The 26238-nt window shown below is 54.3% G+C and overlaps 1 protein-coding gene across 3 annotated transcripts; it reads left to right on the top strand.

Moving 5' to 3' along the window:
• Positions 1–19: 19 nt before the first annotated feature.
• Setd1b (SET domain containing 1B, histone lysine methyltransferase) lies at positions 20–25662 on the top strand. 3 transcript variants are annotated; one of them, XM_057766113.1, is made up of 17 exons: positions 20–37; positions 762–946; positions 1178–1276; positions 1899–2169; positions 4251–4363; positions 5220–6449; positions 9567–10391; positions 14641–14902; positions 14985–15328; positions 15683–15785; positions 16258–16791; positions 18063–19328; positions 20065–20231; positions 21230–21364; positions 21447–21566; positions 21671–21808; positions 23074–25662. In XM_057766113.1, exons 2-17 carry the CDS (start codon positions 776–778, stop codon positions 23245–23247), a joined length of 5952 nt encoding a protein of 1983 aa, XP_057622096.1. In that variant the 5' UTR covers positions 20–37; positions 762–775; the 3' UTR covers positions 23248–25662. The 3 variants fall into 3 exon arrangements, with proteins under 3 accessions (XP_057622096.1, XP_057622097.1, XP_057622095.1); XM_057766114.1 differs by lacking the exon at positions 20–37 and adding an exon at positions 65–317 and having other exon boundaries at positions 21233–21364; XM_057766112.1 differs by lacking the exon at positions 20–37 and adding an exon at positions 65–317.
• The last annotated feature ends 576 nt before the right edge of the window (positions 25663–26238 follow it).

Genomic DNA, 26238 nt, shown 5'->3' with positions numbered 1-26238 from the left:
GAGGAGGAAGAGGAGGAGGAGGAGGAAGAGGAGGAGGGTGAGCGCTCGGGTCGGGCTTCTTAGCGGTGTATTGTGGGATGTGCGGCTACTGGGAGCCGAGCCTCCGCCGCCAGCCGCCTCCCGGGCAGCAGCAGGAGCAGCAGCGGCAGCAGGAGCGGCGGCAGCGGCGGCAAGGGCAGCGACAGCCCGGGGCCCGGCAGCCGCTAAGGCGGCGTCCCCCCCATCCCGGCCCCCGGACCGGCCGCCCCGGCCTCGGCTCCCGCGGGGGACACCATGTACTGGCTGGCGGCGCAGGGAGGCCGGCGCCCGGCGGGGATGTAAGCACGGCTGGGGAGGGAGAGAGGCCGAGGCTAGAACAGCCGGGCGGCCCGAGCCCCCGGCCCCCGCCCCGACGGGCGACGCCAGGCCTGCCGCGCGCCCCGAGCCCGAGCCGGGCCGAGCGCCACGCCGGGCGGCCGGCAGCACCATGGGCCGGAGCCCGCGTCCTCCGTGCGCCCCGGACCGCGCCAGCCCGCAGCGGGGGCCCCGGGCAGCCCCTCGCTGGCAGCCGGAGACGGTGGCCGAGCGGGCGGGCGCGTAAATCCTCCGGAAAGGGTTTATCCTCTCGCTCCATTCTTATTTTTTCGGGGGGGGGGGGGAGAGCCAGCCAGACAAGCTTTCGGGGCGCTCTGGTAAGGTGGGAGGGGGTGGGGGCCAGCCGAATGGATTCTTTGGCGAATGTATAGAAGCGGCGGAGAGGACAACAACTTGCTGGTTTTCAGGTTGGGTTAACGGCATGGAGAACAGTCACCCCCACCACCACCACCAGCAGCCCCCGCCGCAGCCCGGCCCTTCGGGCGAGAGGAGGAACCACCATTGGAGAAGTTACAAGTTGATGATTGACCCGGCTCTGAAAAAGGGGCACCATAAACTGTACCGCTACGATGGGCAGCATTTCAGCCTGGCGGTGAGTAGCCGACGCGCCTTCCCGCCACCCCCACCCCATCCCCGGTGGAGCCCCCAGACAGAGGCGAACGGAGGGGACCCCCTCTCCCAGCCACCTGGCCAACTGTCAGCCAGGGCTCCCCCCTCAGCCTGGAGTGGGACTGGTGCCTGGAGACCGGGGCGGGGGGGGGGTCTGCCCCTGCCCCTGGGGAGGGCGCCAGCCTTCCATACTGAGCCCCATCCCTGTCCACAGATGTCCAGCAACCGCCCGGTGGAAATCGTGGAAGATCCCCGGGTGGTCGGAATCTGGACCAAAACCAAGGAGCTGGAGCTGTCGGTGCCCAAATTCAAGGTAGGACCCCTCCTCTCTGTCTTTATGGTCCCTCCCCCCTTCTCCGAGTTCGAAAATAACGCCAGTCCTGACCAAGCCCAGTCGGATTCTGAGTTCCCGCCGTCCAGGGTTGGCAAGTTTTGGCGGGGAGGGGGGAGAGTGGTGTCCCCTCCCGGCCACTGTAAACAAAATAACACTCGGAGAAACTGTAACGAGGGCGCTGATACAGCGTCCTGCGGGCAGAGCTGGGGGTTCTGGGTCCCTACCTGGGTCCTTGTGCACCCAGGGACTTGGTTCAGGGACCCGCCCCCTTTCCCATCCCTTTGGCTTTAAAGGGGGCTACTTCCTAGACTAGGGGGTCGTTCCGGAACCAGCAGTAAGGACAGGAGGCCAGAATAGGGGGTGGGGAAAGAGAAACTGTTTCTTTTTCCCCTTTCCTTTCGAACCCAGAGGACTTCCAGGTTCCAAACGATTTAATCCTCCGCTTCTCAGGCCCGCCCGCATGCTTTTTTTTTCTTTTTCAAAAAAAAAATTTAATTTTTTTCACCCTTTATTGTTTTTAACTGCTGGGCAAGTGAGGAGTGTTGTGTTTTTCTTTGGTTTTAATGTTTTCCAAACTCCCTTCCCCCGCGGCCCCTGCCAGATCGATGAGTTCTACGTGGGCCCTGTGCCTCCAAAGCAGGTGACATTTGCCAAGCTGAATGACAACATCCGTGAAAACTTCCTAAGGGACATGTGCAAAAAGTATGGGGAGGTGGAGGAGGTGGAGATTTTGTATAATCCGAAGACCAAGAAACACCTGGGTATTGCCAAGGTGGTCTTTGCCACGGTCAGGGGCGCCAAGGAGGCCGTCCAACACTTACATAGCACGTCTGTCATGGGCAACATCATCCACGTGGAGCTGGACACCAAAGGTTAGTAGAGGCCTGTTGGCCGTCCATGGGGGAGGGGCTGGAAGGCCACCTGTCAGCCTGACTCCTTTCAGAGTTAGGAGAAACCTCTAATGTCACCTCTTTATTGGGATCCCCCCCATCACCTTATTTATTTTTTGTCCCCTCCGGATGGCAGAGTCACATGGAACCAAATGTGTTGTCTGTTGCTAGGAGACAGGCTATAATTTACCAAATGTGCCAGTCCTTGGCCACTGCACCCTTAGGGACCACCCAGAGATTTCCCCACCTATGACACCCCTGTGGGCCCCTCTCTAAGCCCCAGTGGCCTGGGTTTAGACAGTCCCTAGTGTTAATGTCTGTGTTAGGGGAGAAGGAAGCATTTGTTTACTTGTAGGAGGCAGAGGAAGGACTTAAATTCATAAGTCATTCCTTAAGGATCCAGGGTGCCATGCCCCCCCCCAACCCTTACCGGTGCCCCTTCCCTGAACCAATCTGAGCCCTGAAGTGTTTCATTGATAATGTTCTGATAGCACTGATAGTGGATCTTGGGGGCGGGCTGCTCTGGGTGCTCTAGGGTTGACACTTGTCTTCCCTCCTCTCTCTTAAAGAGACAGCAGCACCTTGGTCTGCTCTACTCGGCCTGGGAGCCACACCTCCTAACTCCAGGGTTACTGACTCCTTCCCTCAGTCCTGACTCAAGACTCAGAGGGCATTCCCCCTAAGTCTGCCTGTGTCCTTTTTGAGGGATTCCTACCAATCTGAAGGAAAGAGCAGGGTGCCCTGGAACCAGGGAGTCCCTAGTCCCGCAGCCAGCTGTCGGACTGTTAAAGGCCAAAGTTTGGGAGTGGGGGTGGCACACTGGTGAACCCTGCCCGAGGGGATTTTGGTCCAGCTCCAGGGGTATTGTGAGCTCTAGGTTTGGGAGTATTTGAGCACACCAAAGGCAGGAGAGGAAAACTTACTCTGTTTTGTTTTGCTTTTTAATGTTGGTTACATGTTGAGTGCATCTCTGTGACTGACTCCTGTGCTGGGTGCAAGGAGTGGTGGGAGTTCTGAGTGAATTTGGGGAGCCCAGGCCTGGCCATGTGTCATAAGCTTTCCGATATGTCATAAGCTTTCCTGGAGACATGTCATGTCAAAAGCTTTCCTGCTCTTTTCCCTAGTTCCTCACGCTAGTAAAGCTGGTGTGTGTGTGTGTGTGTGTGTGTGTGTGTGTGTGTGTGTGAACAGACTTTTAAATCTACTATGTGTTCTTATAATAAGCTGAAGTCTAATTTCCTCCAAGACTGAAGCATGGAGTCTCCCTCCCCATCACCTGCCCACATCTTAAAAGAGCAGCTAAGTCTTACCACAATTTCATTTCTGAAAAAAAAACAAGAAAACACCAACCTAAGTTTGAGATTGTCTTTCAGGAAAGAGTCCAGTAAAGAGTAGGTCGCTCAAGGAATGCACCTCCTTTGCATATGTAAGCAGCTGCTTCTAAGGCTCTATAAATACCAATGATCTGGGGCCTGGTTGGTAGAAATCTCTCTCTCTCTCTGGTGATGGGTAGAGCGATAGACTTGGGGCTCACTGGGACCATGTGGGCCCTCTTGGGGTTTGAGCTAGAGCACCACAGGGCACTTCACAGTAATCTGTGTGTTTGGCTGACTGTGCTGGTCTTTGGGCCCCAGATAGTTAACAATCACCTCTGTGTCACCTGACTTCCTCTGTCCTTGCTACAAGCCGGGACAACTAAGTGTGAAAGAAGAATTGTGGGGAGATGGGGGTAATAATGGCTCCTTGGAACCGGGGTCCAGGTGATGAGAAGGACTTTGTACTCAGGATGATGTTTTCTTTGGGTTTGGGGGAGTCTCTGCCCAACAAGGTGCTAACCTTAGAGTCTCAGCATCAGAAAAATCAGTTTTTTGGCTTTGCTGGACAGATGAGAATCTTAAATGAGGTGCAGTGGATAGGAACCTAATCAGGGGACATGCAGTGTCCCCAGGCTTGTGGTCTCAGGCACAAGGGATCCGTGAAGATGCTAATAAGCAAGTTGGAATCCTCATGGGTGTGTCTCCTGCTGGAGCCTCCATGGATACCCTCTCCCCTGCCTGTTACAGGGGAAACTCGAATGCGCTTCTATGAACTGTTGGTTACCGGCCGGTACACCCCCCAGACCCTCCCAGTGGGTGAGCTGGATGCTATTTCTCCAATTGTGAATGAGACCCTGCAGGTAGGTTGATCGCCTGTTGCTCTCTGGCTCAGAGGCCTGACCACACCTGCTGTAGGTTCAGAGCTGGTCTAAAAGCCCTGTTTTCCCAAGATCTGCTACAGCATGTCTCCCCTGGGATTGATCCCTGTAGCTGTCAGTCCACACGGAGTCTCCTCCTCCTCCTCCTCCTCCTCCTCCTCCTCCTCCTCCTCCTCCTCCTCTTCCTCCTCCACCTTCCACCTATGCCGGATTCCCACAGACCTGGGGCTGCTTTTCCATATGAATGTCAAAACACTACTGTGTTTGGGTCTTAGTGTCTGGTGTCTGGCCTTCCCTGTACTCCTGTCTGCAGGAAGCAGAGTTCAGAACCTCTTGCAGAACAGACTGCCTCCCTTTCAGCCCCCTGCCTACCAAGACACTTGATTGACCAATTCCAGTCAACCACAGTTTCACTTGCCCCATCCCCCCCCCTCAGAGGGTTATTAAAGTGTTCACCTGCTGATCAGGAGGCACTTGTCCTATGTCACACTGTTTACATCTCTAGAATTTGTAAGGACCACAGACAGCTCTTGGGCACATCTGTCTCAGTGCCCTCTAATGTCAGATAGCCTGAGGTGGGAAGGGAATGGCAGCCTTTCCGGAGATGTCAGGGTCTTCTCTTTCTGCCTCGGGCATTAGGGAAAGTTCACACAGTGTCCAGAGGGTAAACATTTATAGCTAGGGGTAGAGAAAAGCTAAGAGCTTCCCCACACTCTTCCCTTGGCTGAAAAGTTCCCACGCTCCCCAGCAGGCGGAGTTGTAGTGGGAGACCACTGCACTCCCTTGTACAGATCTACCTCCTTCCACTGCTGTGATTTCTTTCTCTTTCTCTTCCTAGTTATCAGATGCTCTGAAGCGCCTCAAGGATGGCAGCCTGTCTGTAGGCTGTGGCTCTGGCTCCTCCTCCGTCACCCCCAATAGTGGTGGGACCCCCTTCTCCCAGGACACAGCTTACTCCAGCTGCCGTCTGGACACACCCAACTCCTATGGACAAGGCACCCCGCTCACGCCTCGCCTGGGTACCCCCTTCTCCCAAGATTCCAGCTATTCCAGTCGTCAGCCCACACCCTCCTACCTCTTCAGCCAGGACCCCACGGCCACCTTCAAGGCTCGGCGGCACGAGAGCAAGTTCACCGACGCCTACAACCGCCGCCATGAGCATCATTATGTCCACAATTCTGCAGTGGCTGGAGTGGCTGGAGTGGCTGGAGCCACGGCTACTTTCCGAGGCTCCTCAGACCTTTCCTTTGGCGGCAGTGGAGGCAGCAGTGGTCCTCCCTTCAAGACCCAATCACAGGATTCGGCCACGTTTGCCCACACTCCACCTCCTGCCCAAGCAGCCCCTGCTTCTGGATTCAAGTCGGCTTTCTCTCCATATCAGACTCCAGCACCCCCATTTCCCCCACCCCCTGAGGAGCCCACTGCCACAGCAGCCTTTGGGACCCGTGACAGCGGGGAGTTCCGGAGGGCACCCGCACCCCCACCCCTACCACCTTCTGAACCTCCAGCCAAGGAGAAGCCAGGCACACCTCCTGGTCCCCCACCCCCTGACAACAACAGCATGGAGCTGGGTGGCAGGCCTACCTTCGGCTGGAGTCCTGAGCCCTGTGACAGCCCAGGCACACCCACTCTAGAGTCGTCTCCAGCGGGACCAGAGAAGCCCCACGACAGCCTGGACTCCCGCATTGAGATGCTACTGAAGGAGCAGCGCACCAAGCTGCCCTTCCTACGTGAGCAAGACTCAGACACTGAGCTCCAGATGGAGGGCAGCCCCATCTCCTCTTCCTCGTCCCAGCTCTCCCCACTCACCCACTTCGGCACTAACTCGCAGCCTGGCTTCCGTGGTCCCTCCCCACCCTCCTCACCCCCCTCCAGCACAGGTCTGGAGGATATCAGCCCAACACCACTGCCTGACTCTGATGAGGATGACGACCTGGGCCTGGGCCTGGGCCCTCGGCCTCCACCTGAGCCGGGCCCCCCAGACCCTATGGGTCTTTCAGGCCAGACAGCTGAGGTGGCTTTGGACCTGGCAGGAGACAGGACCCCGACCTCAGAGAGGATGGATGAGGTATGTCTGGGATTGATTTTGTCTCTCTGTTCCACCCTTCCCCTCGCCTGACATTTCACTAGCTTGAGACACGGGAGCAATGGGACGAGGTGACAGCTGTGCTGTCTTCTCTGGAGGTAGAGTCTAGGCTTCTCCACTTGGGCTAAGTTCTGATTTTGAGTTTGAGTGGAGTCAAGACCCGAGCTAGTTTGGACGGTGGTCTTAGTTCCAGATCATTTTCTCTGTTAGTGGCTTAGGAACGATCAGTCCTGTTGCTCAGGCGTGTTGGAGGCTGGCCCGCAAGCGCTCCCGGTAGGTGAAGAAGCATGCTGGCGGTGCAGTTGGCTTCCTTTTCTCTCCACGAGCTTCAACCCTCCAGAAGGGAGACTTCAGGTTAGCTTTGCAGGGGGAAGATAGTGTCAATCAGGCAAATTTTTACCCGCCCCCGCCTTGCTTCACTCCATCTCATCGTTCAGATGTCCAGTCTCGGAAGTTGCGAAGCTGGGAGGAAGATGGCGGTGCTACTGTCCAGGTTTCTGGGGGAGAGGAGGGTTTTGTCATCCTCCTGGGTTCCTCTCAATCCTCATCCTGGATCAGGCATCACTGAGCCCAGCAGACATGAACAAGTAGAAGCTCAGCTACAGCCCCAATGCTCCTGTGGACACAGAGATGAGGTTCTAGCTTCCCTAGCCCTTGCGTAAGCCCCTCTCGCTGCCTGGGAAGGAACAGAGAACTTGGGCTGTCCGGAGAGGAGGTGGGGCTGCAGGTGGCTGAGACTCCTGGGAGCCTGCAAGCAGTTCTGGGGAAGTGGTTTCTGGCTTCAAGGGTCAAGGCAGAGGGAGTTGACAGGCATACTAGAACTAGCTAGGCTGTGAGCCCTCCCCCATCCCTTCTAGGCAGCCTAGGTTTGGCGGATGTTTATTATGCCAGCCACCTGGTCCAGGGCTGAGACGCTCAGAGTAGCTGGAGGGCACGGGCCTCTCCCCCGTACGCACTCACTCCCTGGACATTAGAGGAGAGGAAACTAAGGCTGGGAGGGCTGGAGTCTGGGGCGCTCCAGGACAGAAGCCCAGGAATGCTTCCAAGTAGGGTTGAGCACCACGTCGGCCCTCGGGCACCCCCTGCTGGCAACCTGGAGAGCAGTACTTAGGCGCTGTATCTGGTAGTGTGTAGTGCCTGTGTAAGATAAAGAGCTCTGCCCACACAAGACTGAGATAGGGAGCTGCAGCGTGGAGGGGACCGGTGGGGAGGGACGGGATAGGCAGCGGCTGGTGATTAAAAGCACAAAGTTTCAGCCCCAGAGCCTTAGCTGCCTTGTCACATGGGCTATGTGACCTAGAGGAAGGCATTTTCTTCTAGTCTCAGTTTCATCGTCAGTTGAGTGGGTCAGTAAGAGCCCTGTCTCACCATCTCCATGGAAACACTGCGTTGCCTGGGAAGCCCAAGCGTCCTTCACCTAGACCTACAGGAACTGCCGCCAGCTGGTTCCTCCCCGCTGTGCCCAGGGAGGAGGGGAGGGCAGAGCCAGAGCTTGCTTGGTGCTCCTGTGATTGGCTGACTGGAGCAGCCTGGGTTAACCCTCTGTGTGCTGCTCCATAGTGCTAGGAGCTGTCCAGAGCTGGCGTCAGGGCATCCTTTCTCTTCTAGCTGAGCTTGCCTGGTCCTCCCTCACGTGGGTATCTGAGAGTGAGCAAGTGTGTAGATGTGTAGACATGGTGTGTACAGGGCAGATGAGAGGCTGATACTGTTTCCCCCACCAACGTCCCCTGAGACCCCCAACACCATGTGGTGTGACCTCTGACCTCAAAGCAGCCTTCCAGAGTACTTGCTGTCTGTCTCCTTGTTTTCTTACGTTTTGCCCCAGTAGGGACTGAGTCACAGAGAGTCTTGGTGTGGGACTGGAACGCCTTCCCTCCAGCTCCTAGTTCCATGTATACCAGAGGAGCTCAGTGCCTCAGTTCCCAGACTCTGACTCTAACGTCCCAAAGACCCGGGCCTCAAAGTAAAGAGCCATCCCCATTGTGGGTTTGGGTTGTTTGTTTGTTTTTGGTCCAGGTTGTCCTTGACTTCTCCCCCTCCCACCTCCTCACTTCCTAATTTTTGCTGGGCAGGTGTCTGGAGCTCATCCCAGCCCTGGTTCTCACTGTTGGTTGTGGCTCTCTGGGAGGCTTCCTCGTCTGTCAAAAGCGACCCACATGGAGCCTCACTGGTGAGGTTTTCCTGCAGTTAAGGAAGGAGACTGTTCGTATCTGCAGCCCAGACCCTTGCTAAAAGCTCGGGAGACCTAAGTGAAAGGAATGATGAGAAAACACTGGAAAGGCTCAGTGGGAGCTCTAGGGCTGTGGGGCCCTTACCCAGCATGCTCGAGGGCCTGGCCTCAGTCCCTAGCACTTCAAAACGAACAAAAAATCCCCTGTGAATCCCTAAGGCTGCCACCCCCGCCCCCCAGGCAGCACTCACACAGATGTCACATTTGCACAAGGCCCTGCTGGTCTCAGTGAGGACCACTGGCTGGCCCGGCTCAGCCAGGTCGGGGAGCCACTTCCTGTTTGAAATCCCAGCTGTGTCTCTTATTGGTTGTGTGGTCTCAGGGAAGTTACTTGAACCTTTCCTGTGTTCCGATTTCCTCACTAGTAAAAGTGGTGATAACAGACTCACTTTGCAGAGTTGTTCTAAGAACTACCTCATGTTTGTAAATTTCCCTGGCCCGCGGGAAATGTTCTACCAGTGTTGACTCTTCCCTGTGTTGTCTAGTCCCCCTGGCATCCGTGTGTTGTCGTGTCGTGCCCCCCGCCCCGGCTTTCCTCTCCTCCATGGTGCACTATTGTTCCAGTTACACTTCAGCTCCACGTTTACAAGTTCTGCTCTGTACAGAACAAGACTGGGGTCTGTCTTTGTCACGTTCATGTTCTCAGCGTCTACAACAGCCTGGCACACAGGTGCTGAACAAATGGTGGTTGAATCGGCGGATGTTTGATGCCCCTTGTACCAAAGGGGAACATGTGATCTGGGCTGGTTGATGGGTTTGCACATGGCCCATTCTGCATCTGGGAATCTCCAGTACCAATCCCAAGTCTCCAACTTCCGGTGCTCAGAAAGTACTTATGAACCTGTGGTACCCTCACTGCTCTCTTCCAGGGCCAGCAGTCCTCAGGAGAGGACATGGAAATCTCAGATGACGAGATGCCATCGGCCCCCATCACCAGCGCTGACTGCCCCAAGCCCATTGTGGTGACCCCAGGGGCAGGGGCTGTGGCAGCTCCCAATGTGCTGGCTCCAAACCTGCCCCTGCCCCCACCCCCTGGTTTTCCTCCATTACCCCCACCACCTCCACCCCCACCCCCACAGCCTGGCTTTCCCATGCCCCCACCTTTGCCTCCTCCACCACCCCCACCCCCACCATCCCATCCTGCAGTGGCAGTGCCCCCACCACCTTTGCCAGCACCACCAGGCGTCCCACCCCCACCCATCCTGCCACCACTGCCACCCTTCCCACCAGGACTGTTTCCTGTGATGCAGGTGGACATGAGCCATGTGCTGGGTGGCCAGTGGGGTGGCATGCCCATGTCCTTCCAGATGCAGACACAGATGCTCAGCCGGCTCATGACAGGCCAGGGTGCTTGTCCCTACCCCCCCTTCATGGCTGCTGCAGCTGCCGCTGCTTCAGCTGGACTGCAGTTTGTCAACTTGCCCCCCTACCGGAGTCCGTTCTCCCTGAGCAACAGTGGCCCAGGCCGTGGGCAACACTGGCCGCCCCTGCCCAAGTTCGACCCCTCCGTGCCACCACCAGGCTACGTACCACGTCAGGAGGACCCACACAAGGCCACGGTGGACGGGGTCCTGCTGGTAGTTCTCAAGGAGCTCAAGGCTATCATGAAGCGCGATCTCAACCGCAAGATGGTGGAAGTGGTGGCCTTCCGGGCCTTCGACGAATGGTGGGACAAGAAGGAGCGGATGGCCAAGGTATGTGGGCTGCTGGGCAGGGACCATCCTAGAGTGATGAGACATGTGGAGACCTCCCTCTCTCCCAGCATGTCTTACTGGCTGTGGGCTGCCTCTGTCCCAGCGTGAGACCCCTTTAAACAGTGCACCTTACTGAACAACCTGGACCCATGGCCTCTGGCTGTGCGCAGCTCCTTTCCTTTAAATAGAGGAGACAGCTGAAAGCACCCATCAGTTCTGCAGTTCCTCATTTGCCCAAGCAGAGTTTTAGAAGGTCAGTGGCTTCCTGCCCAGTGGCTGCCAGCTCAGGTGGCCCCACAGCCTAGGCCTTCTCGCCTCCCTTCCCTCTCTCCTCTCAGGTCTTTGGCACAAGGTCTGACCTTGTGGAGACTTTTCCTTTTTTTTTTTTTTTTTTTTTTTTTTTTTTTTTTTGGTTTTTCGAGACAGGGTTTCTCTGTGGCTTTGGAACCTGTCCTGGAACTAGCTCTGTAGACCAGGCTGGTCTCGAACTCACAGAAATTCCTTTTTTTTAAAATTAGTTTATTTTACATCTGCTTTTCCTTTTTCCTTGGAGGGTGTATCTATCCAGACTCGCAGAAGCCATCCCTAGCTGCCTTACCTCTACTTCAGAAAGTTTTCTTTTCTTGAGTTCTTTTTCTTTAAGAGGTGGAGTCTCAGTCTGTGGTCCAGGCTTAAGGGTATTTCTGCTTCTTAGGCCCTTTAACTGCAGTGACAGACAAGTAGCTGGGAGTGGTGGCGCACACCTTTAATCCCAGCACTCGGGAGGCAGAGGCAGGTGGATCTCTGTGAATTGAAGGCTAGCCTGGTCTACCGAGCCGAGTTCCAGGACAGCCAGGGCTACAGAGAAACCCTATCTGAATAAAACATAAAGAGAAATAATAAGAACGCTGCTGCTGACAAGGAAGACCGTAGCTCTGGTCCTCTCTGCTCCTCACCCCAGCCCAGAGGGAAGCAGACTCTTTTAGCTCTCCCTCCCTACACTGCACTTTAGGGAACACTTGTGTGTCTGGGAACTTGCTCTCTCACAACTGCTTCTCGTCCATATGAGAGGGTAATAAACTAGAAAGAACCACCTGCCACACGGCTCTTTATAGTTCACTTGCATTGTGTTGGCCCCCTGGGACGAGTGACAGTCACAGCTAAGTAAAGCTGTCATCAGTAGTGTAGTGCCCATGCCCTGAAGACAGCTAGTTTTGTTTTGCGCAGTTCCACACCATCCCTTTAAAGCCAGTGTCTCAGCCTAGAGTGGCCACCTATGGGTGGACAGTAAAGGAACATCTGTACAGACATGCTCTGGATTTTTGCTTCCTCTTGTTTTTTGAGACAGTTTCACTATGTTGCCTTGGCTGTCTGGGAGTTGCTCTGTAGCCCAAGCTAGTCTCCAACTCAGACCCACCCACTTCTTGAGTCCTGACTTTAAAGGCCTGGCCTTCACAAATTTGTCGAGAGGATTTATTTATTTATTTATTTTGGTTTTTCGAGGCAGGGTTTCTCCGTAGCTTTGGAGCCTGTCCTGGAACTAGTCTCTGTAGACCAGGCTGGCCTCGAACTCACAAAGATCCTCCTGCCTCTGCCTCTCGAGTGCTGGGATTAAAGGCATGCGCCACCACCACCTGGATGAGGCTTATATTTATTAAAGCTGAATCTGGTTTAGGTTTAAATCAAATACTTATTTTTTTTTTATTTATTTATTTTTTTTTTTGGTTTTTCGAGACAGAGTTTCTCCGTGGTTTTGGAGCCTGTCCTGGAACTAGCTCTTGTAGACCAGGCTGGTCTCGAACTCACAGAGATCCGCCTGCCTCTGCCTCCCGAGTGCTGAGATTAAAGGCGTGCGCCACCACCGCCCGGCTCAAATACTTACTGAAGCCAGGTGGTGCACACCTTTAATGCCAGCACTCAGGAGGCAAAAGAAGGTGGAACTCTAGAGTTAAAGGCCAGCTTGGGCTACAGAGTAAATTCCAAAACAGACAGCTTGGGCTACATAGAGACACCCTATTTCAAAAAAAAACAAACAACCTGGGCGGTGGGTGGTGGCACACGCCTTTAATCCCAGCACTTGGGAGGAGGAGGCAGGAGAATCTCTGTGGGTTCGAGGCTAGCCTGGTCTACAAGAGCTAGTTATAGAGTTCTGGGAGAGGCTCCAAAGCTATAGAAAAACCCTGTCTCAACAAACAAAACCCAACAATAACCAAAAGAAAACAGAAAAACCCACAGAGACTCTAACCCAGGTTCCCTATGTAACAGAGAATGATTGTGAATTTAGAATCTTCCTGCTTCTACCTCTGGGTGTTGGGATTACAAGTATGCCCCACCATGCTCAGTTTAGCAGATGCTGAGAGGGGAGCCCAAGGCTTCATGCTTGCTAGGCAAGCAGTCTTCCCAGCTGAGCTACATCCCCAGCTCTGAATAAATCCTTCATGCTGTTGACAGGACCTGAGCCAGATGAGAAACGCACCTGTAACCCTAGCATGTGGGAGGTGGGGCCAAGAACATCAGGCATTTAAGGCCAATCTTAGCTCCAAACTATCCTGTAAAACAACACAAGCAGCGGTTAGAGCGATGTCTCAACAGTTCAAAGCCCTGGTTGCGCCGGGCGGTGGTGGCGCACGCCTTTAATCCCAGCACTTGGGAGGCAGAGGCAGGCGGATCTCTGTGAGTTCGAGACCAGCCTGGTCTACAGAGCTAGTTCCAGGACAGGCTCCAAAACCACAGAGAAACCCTGTCTCGAAAAAACAAAACAAAAACAAAAAAACAAACAAACAAAAAAAGCCCTGGTTGCTCTTTTAGAGAGTTTAGTTCCCAGCACCTACATGGTGGGTCAGAACTAATCTGTAAATTCAGTCCCAGGGGATCCAGCTCACTCTTCTGGGCACCAGACAGACATGAAGACAAAGCACCCTTGCACATAAAATAAAAATAAAGTGTTAATAAAAACTATGTAGCAAGATTAAAGAAAAAAATAGAAAACAAAAACAAAAAAAAAAATTTTGTAACAAATTCAAAAGATCAATTACCTTGGGTCTGCTTTTTTTTTTTTTTTTTTTTTTTAAAGATTTTATTTATTTATTATGTATACAACATTCTGCCTCCAGGTATGCCTGCATGCCAGAAGAGGGCACCAGATCTCATTACAGATGGTTATGAGCCACCATGTGGTTGCTGGGAATTGAACTCAGGACCTCTGGAAGAGCAGCCAGTACTCTTAACCACTGAGCCATCTCTCCAGCCCCTTGGGTCTGCTTTTGTGTTTTACCTTTATTGTTTTTTTTTTTTTTTTTTTTTCTCTTGAGACAGGGTTTCTCTGTGGCTTTGGAGCCTGTCCTGGAACTAGCTCTTGTAGACCAGGCTGGTCTCGAACTCACAGAGATCCGCCTGCCTCTGCCTCCCGAGTGCACCACCACCGCCTGGCAACAATTTTTTTTTCCTTTATTGTATTTTATCATACTTTATTTTGAGATAGGGTCTCGTGTAAGCCAGGTTGTCCTTAAAACTTACTGTGAAGCTAAACAATGTGGGCTTTAAATGCCCCCGTCTCCCAAGAGGTAAGGTTCGGGCGCGTGTGCCACCACCCCCAGCTCGCCCATTGTCACCAGTGTTGTCTGTTTGTTGGCGCTATTTTACCTGGGCGGGTGTTTGCCTGCATGCATGGAAGTGAAGTCAGTGCCTGCCTGATATCCACAGAGGATGGTATTGGATGCCCTGGACCTAGAGTTACAGATGGTTGTGAGTCGCCATATGGGTGCTGTGAATGGAACCCAGGTCCTCGGCTTAGACAGCCAGTGCTTTTAACAAACCGTTGAGCCATCTTTCCTGCCCCCTCTCTTTTTATAGCACTTGCTTAAGAAATAAAATTGGTTCCAACTAATTTCTAATTTCTGAATGGGAATCCCTAACACTCCATCCCTTCTCTTACGGGGCTATCAAGTCCGCCGCTTCAACACTGTGGGCTGTTTATAACATGCCGGACCCATTGTAAAGGTTCCTTGAGTGTGGACCTTGGTCCGTGAGATAGTGGTGCAGACACAACAGCACGCAGCTCTCGTTCCGACATGCGGAAACTGCTATTCTATAAGTTCATCTGTAAATAGTGTGTTGCTAGTGAGGCCTTAATGGAGGGGCAGCTCAGGGCTCTGGACCCCCAGGAAGGGAGTGTGAGGTGGTCAGGTGTCTGGGAAGAACGTGTACTGCCTGGAGAGGGTGGTAGCAATGCCTCTGATTGTGGTCACTGTTCCCTTCTCTCCCATCCTAGGCCTCACTGACCCCCGTGAAGTCGGGTGAACACAAGGACGAGGACAGGCCAAAGCCCAAAGACCGAATCGCCTCATGTCTGCTGGAGTCATGGGGCAAGGGTGAGGGCCTGGGTTACGAGGGCCTGGGCCTTGGCATTGGCCTCCGTGGTGCCATTCGCCTGCCCTCCTTCAAGGTCAAGAGGAAGGAGCCACCAGATACAGCCTCCTCTGGTGACCAGAAGCGGCTGCGGCCCTCAACATCCGTGGATGAGGAAGATGAAGGTTTGTGCTTCTCCGCTGCTGGCTGGCTGTTCCCCTTCTTCTCTTCTCCGCATCTCAGCTCTGACTCCTGCTGTTCCCACAGAGTCAGAACGGGAGCGTGATCGAGACATGACCGATGCCCCCTGTGAGCTCACCAAGCGGGACCCCAAAAGCGTGGGTGTGCGACGCCGACCAGCACGGCCACTGGAACTGGACAGTGGTGGGGAAGAGGATGAGAAAGAGTCCTTGTCCGTGTCCTCGTCGTCATCAGCGTCTTCATCCTCGGGATCTTCCTCCACCTCACCCTCATCTTCAGCCTCAGACAAGGAGGAGGAGGAGCGAGAAAGCACAGAGGAGGAAGAGGATGAAGCAGAGGAGGAGGAGGAGGAGGAGGAAGGCCCTAGGAGCCACATATCCTCACCCTCATCCTCATCCACCTCTGATAAGGTCTGGATCAAGGAGGCTCCCGGGTGCTGGGTGGGGGCACATGGACCTTCAGCTCACCTGCAGGGAGGCTCCAAGGTGCTGGGAGGGGGCACACGGACCTTCAGCTCACCTGCAGGGAGTCTCCCAGGTGCTGGGAGGGGGCACACGGACCTTCAGCTCACCTGCAGGGAGGCTCCCGGGTGCTGGGAGGGGGCACACGGACCTTCGGCTCACCTGCAGGGAGGCTCCCGGGTGCTGGGAGGGGAGGGGGCACATGGACCTTCGGCTCACCTGCAGGGAGGCTCCCAGGTGCTGGGAGGGGAGGGGGCACACGGACCTTCAGCTCACCTGCGTCTCTCTGGCCCTGCACCTCAGGATGATGATGACGACAGTGACGACCAGATTGATTCTGATGACGATGGCCAAGACACAGTCCTGTCAGAGGCGAGTGAGAAGGACAGTGGAGACTCTGAGGAAGGTGAGCAGGAAGTAGGCAGCTGACCCAAGCCCATCCTGGTGCTCTGAGTTCCCGGTGTTAGTGCTTTTAAGAGGGGTGTGTTCATTAGAACAAAAGAGCACATACCTCTTGTGTTAGAACCCTAGCTGCATCAAATGGCAGAAAGGATGAGGCCATAGACCAGAACATAGATGAGTGGGGTTTAAGGCTGGCTTGGGCAGGGGTAGGAAGGAAGCGGGTGGCATCTGACCGTGACGGTGGAAGCGCTTTGGAGGTGGTGGTTGCCACACTACGAGTGAACACACTGAGCGGTGCTGAGATTCTTCACTTGCAAATGAACAATCTTACATTAATTTCACCTTGCTCTTTTTATATTGAGTGAGGGCTGTGTTCAGAGGGCATCCTGTCCAGAGGCCTGTGGGGAAATATCTGGCATAGGGCAAGGGCACCACGGGCCATGTAATAACCCTCCCAACCCGTGTCCCCCATCCAGAGGAGACAGAGAGCATCGCCGCTTCCAAGGCCGCGGCTGAGTCGTCATCGTCCAGCGAAAGTTCTGAGTCTTCTGAGTTTGAGTCCAGTTCTGAGTCATCGTCTTCATCTTCGTCCTCGGAGGATGAAGAGGAAATGACTGCACCTGGTGAGGAAGAGGAGGAGGAGGAAAAGAAAGAGACTGCAATGGCTACAGCTGTGGTAGTGGCGTTGGCCGATGAGAGCATGCCTCCAGCAGGCAGCCAGGACTTTGAGCAGGAGAGGGCAGAAGGACCTCTGGGGCCAGGAGCCCCCTTGGGGGAGTCCTTGGGCACGGAAGAGGAACTGGACATTGAGGCTGAGGACGAAGTCCTTGAGATGCAGGCTTCTGTGCTGGAAGAGCCTCCCCTGCCTGTGGGTGCCCAGGAGCTGGACGGGAGCAGAGAGCCTCCAGAAGAGCCAATCCCAGACACACAGGAGGATATGTTGCTATCTCCAGAGCTCCCTGTCAGTGAGACAGAAGCCCAGCCGCTGTCACCCCCTGAACATGGTCCAGGTAATCCTGCAGCCTCCTGGGTGGGAGTTGGGTGGGGTATGGGGCAGGAAGCTGGGTAGTGTCTTTGCCAACGGAACCAAACCAGAAGCTCCGCAAGGGCCTCAGCAGACTCCTGGGGCACTGCTGGGCTCAACTGTTCAGTTACAAGATTCCCGCCCAGCCTTTAATCTCCAGCACTCAGGAGGTGGAGGCAGGCGGATCTCTGTGAACCAGAGACCAGCCTGGTCTACAGAGCGAGTTCCAGGACAGCCAGAACTATATAGTGAAACCCTGTCTTGAAACCCACCCTCCCCCCAAATAAAACTTCCCCAAGGGTTATTCCTCAGCCTGTGTGTCTCCGAGGTGCCCTCCCCCATACACACACTCAGTGGGGACCCATGGTCGGTTTAGTCGCAGATGAGTAGGGCAGCCTTGGGGTGCCAGGTCAGGTGAGGGGACCGTGGGTTCTGTAGCCTCCACCACCTTGACAGAGTGGGGCAAAGCATGTGCGGGGCTCATTGCCGGGGCCTTGGTATGAGCGGTGCCTGCAGGGGCAGAAATGCTCTTCGCTTGAGCTGCTGGACACAGCGGTGCCTCTGCTCCTGGGGAACCAGTACTGCTGCTGATTATAATTACTGTTAACATTTCAGAACATTTAACTTAGCCGCACATGGTTAGTATGAAATCCAGGAGATCGGACTGTAGTGTTTGTTTAATGTATGTCCTTTTACTGAGTCCAGACCACAAGTCTGAAGAGTAAATCAATATGACGGTTCTTTTGGTCCCCGGTACTGTTTAGGTCATTGTCAATACAGCCGTAGATCAGGTGGATGAAGCCATCTGTCCTCCTGAAGCACCTATTCTAGGTCAGGGTGACACCTAACAACAAATTCACTAGAAAACTTCAGATCCGAAGAGAGTAGAGATAAATGCCAGGGGACTCTATGAAGACTGATGGGGATGGCAGAGACGAGACTTGAATTTTGTTCCTCCACGGAGTGAGTTTTCTTGGGCCATAGGAACAAGGTAGTGTCTGGTTTTCTGCAGTGCTGGGGTCCAGACCCAGGACCTCATACATGCCAGGCCAGTACTCTACCACTAAACTGCACTCTAGACACAAGAGCATAGTTCCAAAGGCCTGGGGAAAGCTGGCATCGTTCACACTGGCACTAGGAAGCCCCTTCTAGATGCATGGCACTGGGCTGGTTCCCGAGGTGCCTCGATTACCTGTGACATCTGAGAGATGTCTGTGTCAAATAACAACGCCCTGGTTTCTGCCTTCCTCTCTGCAGAGGAAGACCTGGGAACGGAGCCCGAGCCGCCGCCGCCGCCTCCAGTGCTCACTTTGCCCTTGCAGCCGCCATTGCCGCCTCCTCGGTTGCTCCGGCCACCCAGCCCACCACCTGAGCCCGAAACCCCAGAGCCCCCCAAACCTCCTGTTCCCCTAGAACCTCCCCTCGAGGACCAGCCTCCACGTACTCCAGGTCTCTGTGGCACTCTGGCCAAGTCACAGAGCACAGAGACAGTGCCAGCCACCCCGGGCGGGGAGCCCCCACTGTCGGGGGGCAGCAGTGGTCTGTCACTGAGCTCCCCACAGGTGCCTGGCAGCCCCTTCTCCTATCCATCCCCATCACCTGGCTTGAGCAGTGGGGGCCTTCCACGGACACCTGGCCGGGACTTCACCTTCACACCCACTTTTCCTGAGCCCAGTGGACCCTTGCTTCTACCTGTCTGTCCCCTCCCAGCTGGGCGACGAGACGAGCGCTCTGGCCCCCTGACCTCCCCAGTGCTCCTGGAGACTGGCCTCCCTCTCCCGCTTCCCCTCCCTCTGCCCTTGCCTCTGGCATTGTCTGTCCCTGTCCTAAGAGCCCCACCTCGGCCACCTACCCAGCTGCCTCCCCTGCTGCCTGCTTCCCTAGCTCCGTGCCCACCCCCTATCAAGAGGAAGCCAGGCCGGCCCCGGCGATCCCCACCATCTATGTTGTCCTTGGATGGACCTTTGGTCCGGCCACCACCAGGGCCTGCCCTTGGGAGGGACCTTCTGCTCCTATCAAGCCAGCCACAGGCCCCCATCTTCCCCAGTGCACATGACCCTCGGGCCGTGACTTTGGACTTTCGGAACACAGGGGTCCCAGTGCCCCCCCCACCCCTTCCACCCCAGCCCCCTCCACCCCCACCTCCACCACCTGTTGAACCCACCAAGCTGCCCTTCAAGGAGCTGGACAACCAGTGGCCCTCTGAGGCCATTCCCCCAGGACCTCGCCGCGATGAGGTCACTGAGGAGTATACGGACCTGGCCAAGGTGCGAGGGCCATGGCGACGTCCACCTAAGAAGCGCCACGAAGACCTGGCCCTATCAGCTTCACCTGAGCCTTCACCACCCCAGCCTCTCTTCCGGCCCCGCTCAGAGTTTGAAGAGATGACCATCCTGTATGACATCTGGAACGGTGGCATAGACGAGGAGGACATCCGCTTCCTGTGTGTCACCTACGAGCGCCTGCTGCAGCAGGACAATGGCATGGACTGGCTGAATGACACACTCTGGGTCTACCATCCCTATATCCTGCCAGACGTGGGGTCCACATCCTTCAGGAGCAGAAGTACTTGTCTAGCCGTCACAGTACTGGGGAGGCGGTAGTAGTCATTGTCACCCTTTCAGGCGGTGATCATGCCAGGCCTTGTCACTTCAGAGGTAACGGCTGGTCTCGGGTCCACACATAGGCTGAGGATCTTAGAACTTACCAGTAGAGGAGACTGACCAAGACTTCCTCAGCCTTTCTCTGCCTGGCTGGAATTGAATCCCAAATGGCCCAGTGAAAAACTGGGTGGGTAGTTGTTTCATTTTTCACAGGAAGAAACCGAGGTTCAGAGAGGCTAAGTGACTTGCCCAAAGTCACACAGCTACCAAGTGACAGGCAGAGCTGAGATTTGAAGGCAAAGCTGGCTCTAGAGTCCAGCTCTTTGCTATACAATCCTGAAGCCAATTTGTTACCATGCCACTTTAAGAATGGACCTTTCTTGATCCCCGCTGACCGCACTGATTCTATCAAGTGCTGCCTCAGGAGCTCTGACAGAATATTCTGATATATTTCACTATTTATAGATTCATCATTACTGCTGTTGTCAGGTGAGAAACGGGTAGAAAGCAGTAACAGCCTCGCCCAGGTTGCTCACCATAGTGGTGGCCTTGGGCGTCATTGCCCTTAGAGGTGGGTGTGAGGCTGGGGAAGCCAGGAGGAGGTACCTGGAGGGTGATCTCTGAGAATGTCCATGTGGCCCTTGACCCACACCCACCCACCAGCCTCTCGTCAGCAAAGAAAAAGAAACGGGACGATGGCATCCGTGAACACGTGACTGGCTGTGCCCGAAGTGAGGGCTTCTACACCATCGACAAGAAAGACAAGCTGAGATACCTCAACAGCAGCCGTGCCAGCACCGACGAGCCCCCTATGGACACCCAGGTACTGTGAACAGGGCGGAGGTTCAGGGCGGGGCTCCGACAGCACCCTTCCCCTCCCACCGATGGGCTTCGGGTGGAACAAGGCAGGGCTGGAGAGGTCGAGGATCACCACATCTCGGGTAGACTGGGCTACATAGGCAGACTCTGGCCCACAATTTAAAACCTGTGAGTAGTGGAGAGCCCCATGTGATTTTAACCTTGGACATAAAATGCATTTCCAAAAAGCTGGCTATCCCCCTTTCCATTCAGTATATACTTACTGAGCACCTCTGCGTACTAGTCATTGCTTAGGGACTGAGTCAGTGAACAAAAAGAAGGGTTTTTGTTTGTTTGGTTTTTAGTTTTTTGAGACAGGGTTTCTCTGTAGCTTTGGAGCCTGTCCTGGAACTCGTTCTGTAGATCAGGGTGGCTTTGAACTCACAGAGATCCACCTGCCTCTGCCTCTGCCTCTGCCTCCTGAGTTGTGGGGTTAAAGGCGTGCGCCACCACTGCCCGGCTCAAAATGAAGTTTTTTTTTTCCCTTATGTTGTGGGATGAACATACAAAATCAAAGGCAAAGGCCATGGATAAGAGGGAGATTGGACAGTCCAAGGGTTGGAGAAGGCCGTGCCGGATCTGAGGGAAGAGGGAGGAAGCTGTGGAGAATGTCAGGAGACCACTGAAGATTTCCATAAGGCAGGGAGGGGCTCAATTGTGCGAGAAAGAAAAAGCTTTTCAAGATGCTGATAAGAGCCTGGCAATGGCGGTGGCGGCAGCGCGTGCCCCTGATCCCAGCACTTGAAGCAGAGGCAGGCGGATCTCTGTGAGTTCGAGGCTAGCCTGGTCTACAGATTGAGTTCCAGGTCAGCTGTGGCTACACAAGAGAACCCCTGTCTGGAAGGACACTGAAGAGATGGGAAGTCAGAGAAGCTCAAAACCAGGAGGTGGGGGCTGGGCTGGGGAGGAGGACATGGCAGTGCCAAATCTGCCCCTTTCTGATTTGTCATCCCATCGCGCCAGCAGGGTATGAGCATCCCGGCGCAGCCCCATGCCTCCACCCGGGCAGGCTCAGAGAGGCGTTCCGAGCAACGCCGCCTTCTGTCCTCCTTCACTGGCAGCTGTGACAGTGACCTGCTCAAGTTCAACCAGCTCAAGGTGAGGCTCGCCCTTCTCTGGGACAGCCAAGGCGGCATGGGACCTGGAAGAGCACTCACCCCTCTGTCCTCCCCTCCTTCAGTTTCGGAAGAAAAAGCTCAAATTCTGTAAGAGCCACATTCACGACTGGGGCCTGTTTGCTATGGAGCCCATTGCTGCTGATGAAATGGTTATTGAGTATGTAGGCCAGAACATCCGCCAGGTAGGCGCCACCCAGGGGACAGGTGGGGGCATGGAGCAGGCACAGGGTATGGGCGGGGGGCGCGGGCATGGAGCAGGCCCAGACTTACGGTTTTGTGCGGCCAGGTGATCGCGGACATGAGGGAGAAACGGTATGAGGATGAAGGCATCGGTAGCAGCTACATGTTCAGGGTAGACCACGACACCATCATCGACGCCACCAAGTGCGGCAACTTTGCACGCTTCATTAACCACAGCTGCAATGTAAGTGCCCAGTGAGGGGCTGAGAGGACCCCACCTTTGTACTCAGGACCCAGGCTCCTCTTGGGCACGACAGTCATGTGTTTAGTCTCCTTTCCAGGCTCCAGGTGACCAGAGGTGACAGGGAGGAGGGAGGGGATCAGAGGCCTGTACAAGGAGCTTTTCTCCTGGCCTCAGTTGTTGTTTCCATGCAATGGGTGCAGTAGGAATCCTGGAGTCATAGGATGAAGTACTCAAGAGGTGGGCTGGAGCCTGGTACAGTGGTGCATACCTCTAAACCCAGCACTTGGGAAGGAAGCAGGTAGATTCTGATTAGTTAGGGGCCATCCTGGTCTAGGTAGCGAGTTCTGGGCCAGCCAGGACAACACAGGAGAGACCCAGTCTCATTAGTTGGTAAATTGGTTACCTGGCATACACAGAGACCCAAGTTCAATCCCCAGAACCCACATAAAAAGGTATGGTGTAATCCCCGTGCATAGCTGATTTGGTGAGCTCCAGACTAGTGAGAAGCTACTGCAGCTGCCCAGGTGAGCAATAATGGGCTAACCGTGCCTGCTGGCTTCAGAAGAAGGGGCATAATGGTTAGGGGCCAGAGCCAGCATTGATTGAAGGGGAGGGCTTGGGGAGAAGGGTACAGACAGTTTCAGGTGCCCCTTGAACGTGATGACCTCTATAGTAACTGTTTATCCCGCTCTCCAAACAAAAGCAGCCACAAGTAATATGCAAATGAAGGTGGCAAGACTCTGCCAATCAAACTTGATATGCTAAAGCGGGCAACTAGGGCCTGTAGTATACAGAAATAGCACCTGCCTAGACGCACAGGTGTAGGCTTCTCATGCATCACAGCTGATGGGAAATAATTGTGGTCATCTTTAAAGGTTCATTTGTTTGTTTAGTGTGTATGGGTGTTTCCCTAGCATGTATATGTGTGTGAGCTGCAGTGTTCCTGGTACCCTGAGAAGCCAGAAGAGGGCGCCAGGTCCCTTGAAACTGGATGGCTTTGAGGCACCATGTTGGGGGAGACAAGAGCCTATTGTAGGACCTCTGCAAGAGTTGTAAATGTTCTTCCCCACTGCCATTTCTCCAGCCCCTCATCAGTTTGTTTTTTAATACCAGGCATGGGAGGCGCTGGCTGGAGGGCGGAGTCCAATCCTGCTCCATTGAGCAGGTGACCCCAGTCATGCTCAGTTGGGTTTGGGATAGCTACATGGGTGAGGACTGGCTAGGGTCCTGGGCCCTGGCTCACCCCATCACCATTTCTCCTACAGCCCAACTGCTATGCCAAGGTGATCACAGTGGAGTCGCAGAAGAAGATTGTCATCTACTCGAAGCAGCACATCAATGTCAACGAGGAGATCACATACGACTATAAGTTCCCTATCGAGGACGTCAAGATCCCCTGCCTCTGTGGCTCCGAGAACTGCCGGGGGACCCTCAACTAGTCCCCGGGTGCCAAAGGCCAAGGATGTCAGCCGTAGCCCGGGAGGACCCTCGCCCTGGGCCAGGCTCCACCTCCCACCCATTTCAGGTGCTGTCCCTTCCCCCAGCAGCCATGCTAGGGCCTGGCGCCCCCCCAACACTACCCCAGGACCCACCCGCAGCCCCAGCCCCGCAGCGGGAAAGGGCTTCTCTGTCTTGCCTGTGTTTTTCCGTTTTAACGATGCTCTCTGCAGGCTTTCTATCCTCATCCCCTCTGTATCTAGCTTTCCATCCCCCGTCTCTCCCGCTGTCTTCGGCCTCGGCCGTTTTCCGTGAATGCTGCTCTGTTGCGTTGTCTTCTCTTTATTTCTTCTTCCTTGTCCTAAGAAAAGACATTTTTAACCGTTGAAAATGTGAAGGCAGAAACAGAGGAGGAACCCTGTGAGGGCCTGGAGGCCTCGGTGAAACTGTGTGGGCCCAGGGTCCAGGCTGACTCCGGGCCAGGTGCTGCAGGAGGAGGGGGCTCGAGCGGCGGGAACCTCTCAGAACACTACATACCCGAACGGCCCCTCTCTGCCTGTGGGTGCAGTGAGCAGACCCCACAGCTTCTCCGGCCTGTTCCCCGGTCTGTCCCTTCCTCTGTGGTTGAGGGTGTCCTTTCCCTGAGGTAGACCCTGGGGGAGCCAAGCTGGTCCCAGACAGGAACTTCCTTTCTGGGTGCTCCCAGCTGCCCTACCACCCCCAAATCCTTGGGTTCAATGTTTACTTTCTCATTCGGATGCCAGCAACGATGGAGCCTCCCAGTGCGGTGGGGGCACTGGGAAGGGTGTCTCCGCTCTCTGCTGCCTCGGCTTTGCCTGGGTGTAGGGGGTGCCAGGGCCCTCAGGGCCCCCCAGCCCTGCCATTACGGGTTGTCTGACCGTACGCATGTGACATTTTTTGTTGTTGATAAGCTTCGCCCCTTTACCCCACGCCACACCCACGTCACCCTGCTGGAGGCCCCCACCAGGGAGGCCAGAGCGTATTTATTTCTATAGTGAGCAGTTTTTTCCCCCCAGAGAAAGTAAAATAGTCTTGGAAATGATTTTAAATCTCAAATCTAGGCAGCTCCTGTCCCTCCGCCCTAGCCCCGTCCCCATCTTCTTCAGGACTAATTTCATGGATTTTTTTTTTCTCATGTATAAAATCAAAACGAGGGGGAAAAAATGATTCTTTTTGAAGTTCAGAACCTATTCCTGTAGATAGATAGACTGCCATAACGGACTTTTCTCGGGAACTTTGTTTCTTGTAGAAACGTGGGAAGACTTTTTTTTTCCTTATTTCTTTGTACTTCCAAAAAAAAAAAAAAAGAGCAAACCAACCAACAACAACAAAAAAAAATGACACAAACAGCAAGTTTCCCTTCCCCCCAAAGTAGAGCAGGCATGTAAATACTTCTGGACCGTGACTGTTGTGACCCGGAGTCCTCACCGAGAAGAAAGTGCTCCGGGTGGGGCCGACCCCACCCGTGGACCAGGGCGGAGCCTCTGGTATCAGCTTGTGTCAAGCTTCTTACATGTAAATTCTGTACAAAGAATTGTTATTTTCTCTCTCTCTCTCTCTCTCTCTCTCTCTCTCTCTCTCTCTCTCTCTCTCTGTCGTTGGTGGTTTTGATGTGTTTTTTGTTTTGTTTTGTTTTTGAATCCTCCGCGGGCCTTCTGTGTTTGAGACTGTGCCCACAGGTCTGAAGGTCTAGAAGATCAGTGGCATTAAAGACACAGGGGGTACCTGGGCACAGCGTTGACCTTCTCTTCCATTTACAGTTTTCTGCATAACTGTGCAAATGAGAAAAATATTTATTTTTCACAAGAAATGTGTAGTGTGTAGAGATGGCTAATTTGAGTTCCACGTGCGGCCACCTCCCCCACTGTGGGCGGTTTTCACCTCCTCCTTGTATCCTCCACAGAAGGGTAAGGATGATGACCCCCAGAAGCCAGGGGAGAGCTGCGGGTTCAGCCCATCATGGGATCCGCGTGCACTAACCTTGGCTGACTTTGGTGATGGGTGAGGTGTTGAGGTTGCCCCCTTGCCCAAACCCCTGCCCCTTGCCCCCCCCCCAAGAATGGTTTGCAATAATCCTGATGTGTGGGCTCATTTTTCTTTTGAACGCTTTTGTTATCACTGAATAGATCTCTGCTTTTAAAGGGCCAGGGGATTCTGATTTTTTTTTGTCTCCCCCCCCCCCCGCCCCTACAAAGAAGAGAACCAATAAGTTTTCGGGTTGTCTGCGTATAGACTCTCTGTCATCTGTATGTAACTGTTTTTGGAGAGAAGTGTTTCCGTTGTGGGCGTGTCTTGCTGTAAATACCTGTTCATATTTTTGTGAATTCAATACTATGTACCATTGTATTATAGTAACTTTTATAAAGCGAACCATAAATATACTGACTTTTCTTACAGATCCGCCGTCTCTCTTGCTCTCCCCTCCCCCCCTTTTCTCCCTGTTGAAAGTGCATCCTGTTTACAAGGAGGGTGGGTCGGCCAGGCCTAGGAACTTGAGGGTGTGATGGGTTTGGTTGCAATTGAGATTGTGTAGCCCAAGCTGGCCTAGAATTTACAGCCCTCCTCTAGCCTCAGCCTCCCAAGCGCTGGGGTTGTAATCGCACTGACTACGCCAAGCTGCCGTGTTCTCCCCTTGATTTTCAGGCTCACGGTCCCTGGTTGAGTCTAAATTCTGAGCCTGTCAGTGGGTTCTGAACTGGATCAGCTGTTTGTCTTTTGGTTTTGTGTCTTTTTTTTTCTTTTTTTAAAGAGAATTCTTTTTCCTAGCTCTTTTTCTTAAGAGTTGCTAATGATCTGTAATTAAGCAGAAATCAGTGCCATAGGCCTGTTATCCTGTTTTCTCCAGCGGAGGGTCACAAGTTAAAGGCCTGGGTATAGCGTGAGTTCAAGCCCAGCCTAGGCAATTTAGTGAGAGCCTGCCTCAAGATAAACAGTATAAAGAGGGCTCGGGAGGCTGGCACAATGGCTCAGCA

This window comes from Chionomys nivalis, chromosome 3 (genome assembly GCF_950005125.1).
Source record: "Chionomys nivalis chromosome 3, mChiNiv1.1, whole genome shotgun sequence".
Classification (NCBI taxonomy): domain Eukaryota; kingdom Metazoa; phylum Chordata; class Mammalia; order Rodentia; family Cricetidae; genus Chionomys; species Chionomys nivalis.
Note: the sequence above shows the minus strand (reverse complement) of the source record. Positions and strands in the feature narration are given on the sequence as shown.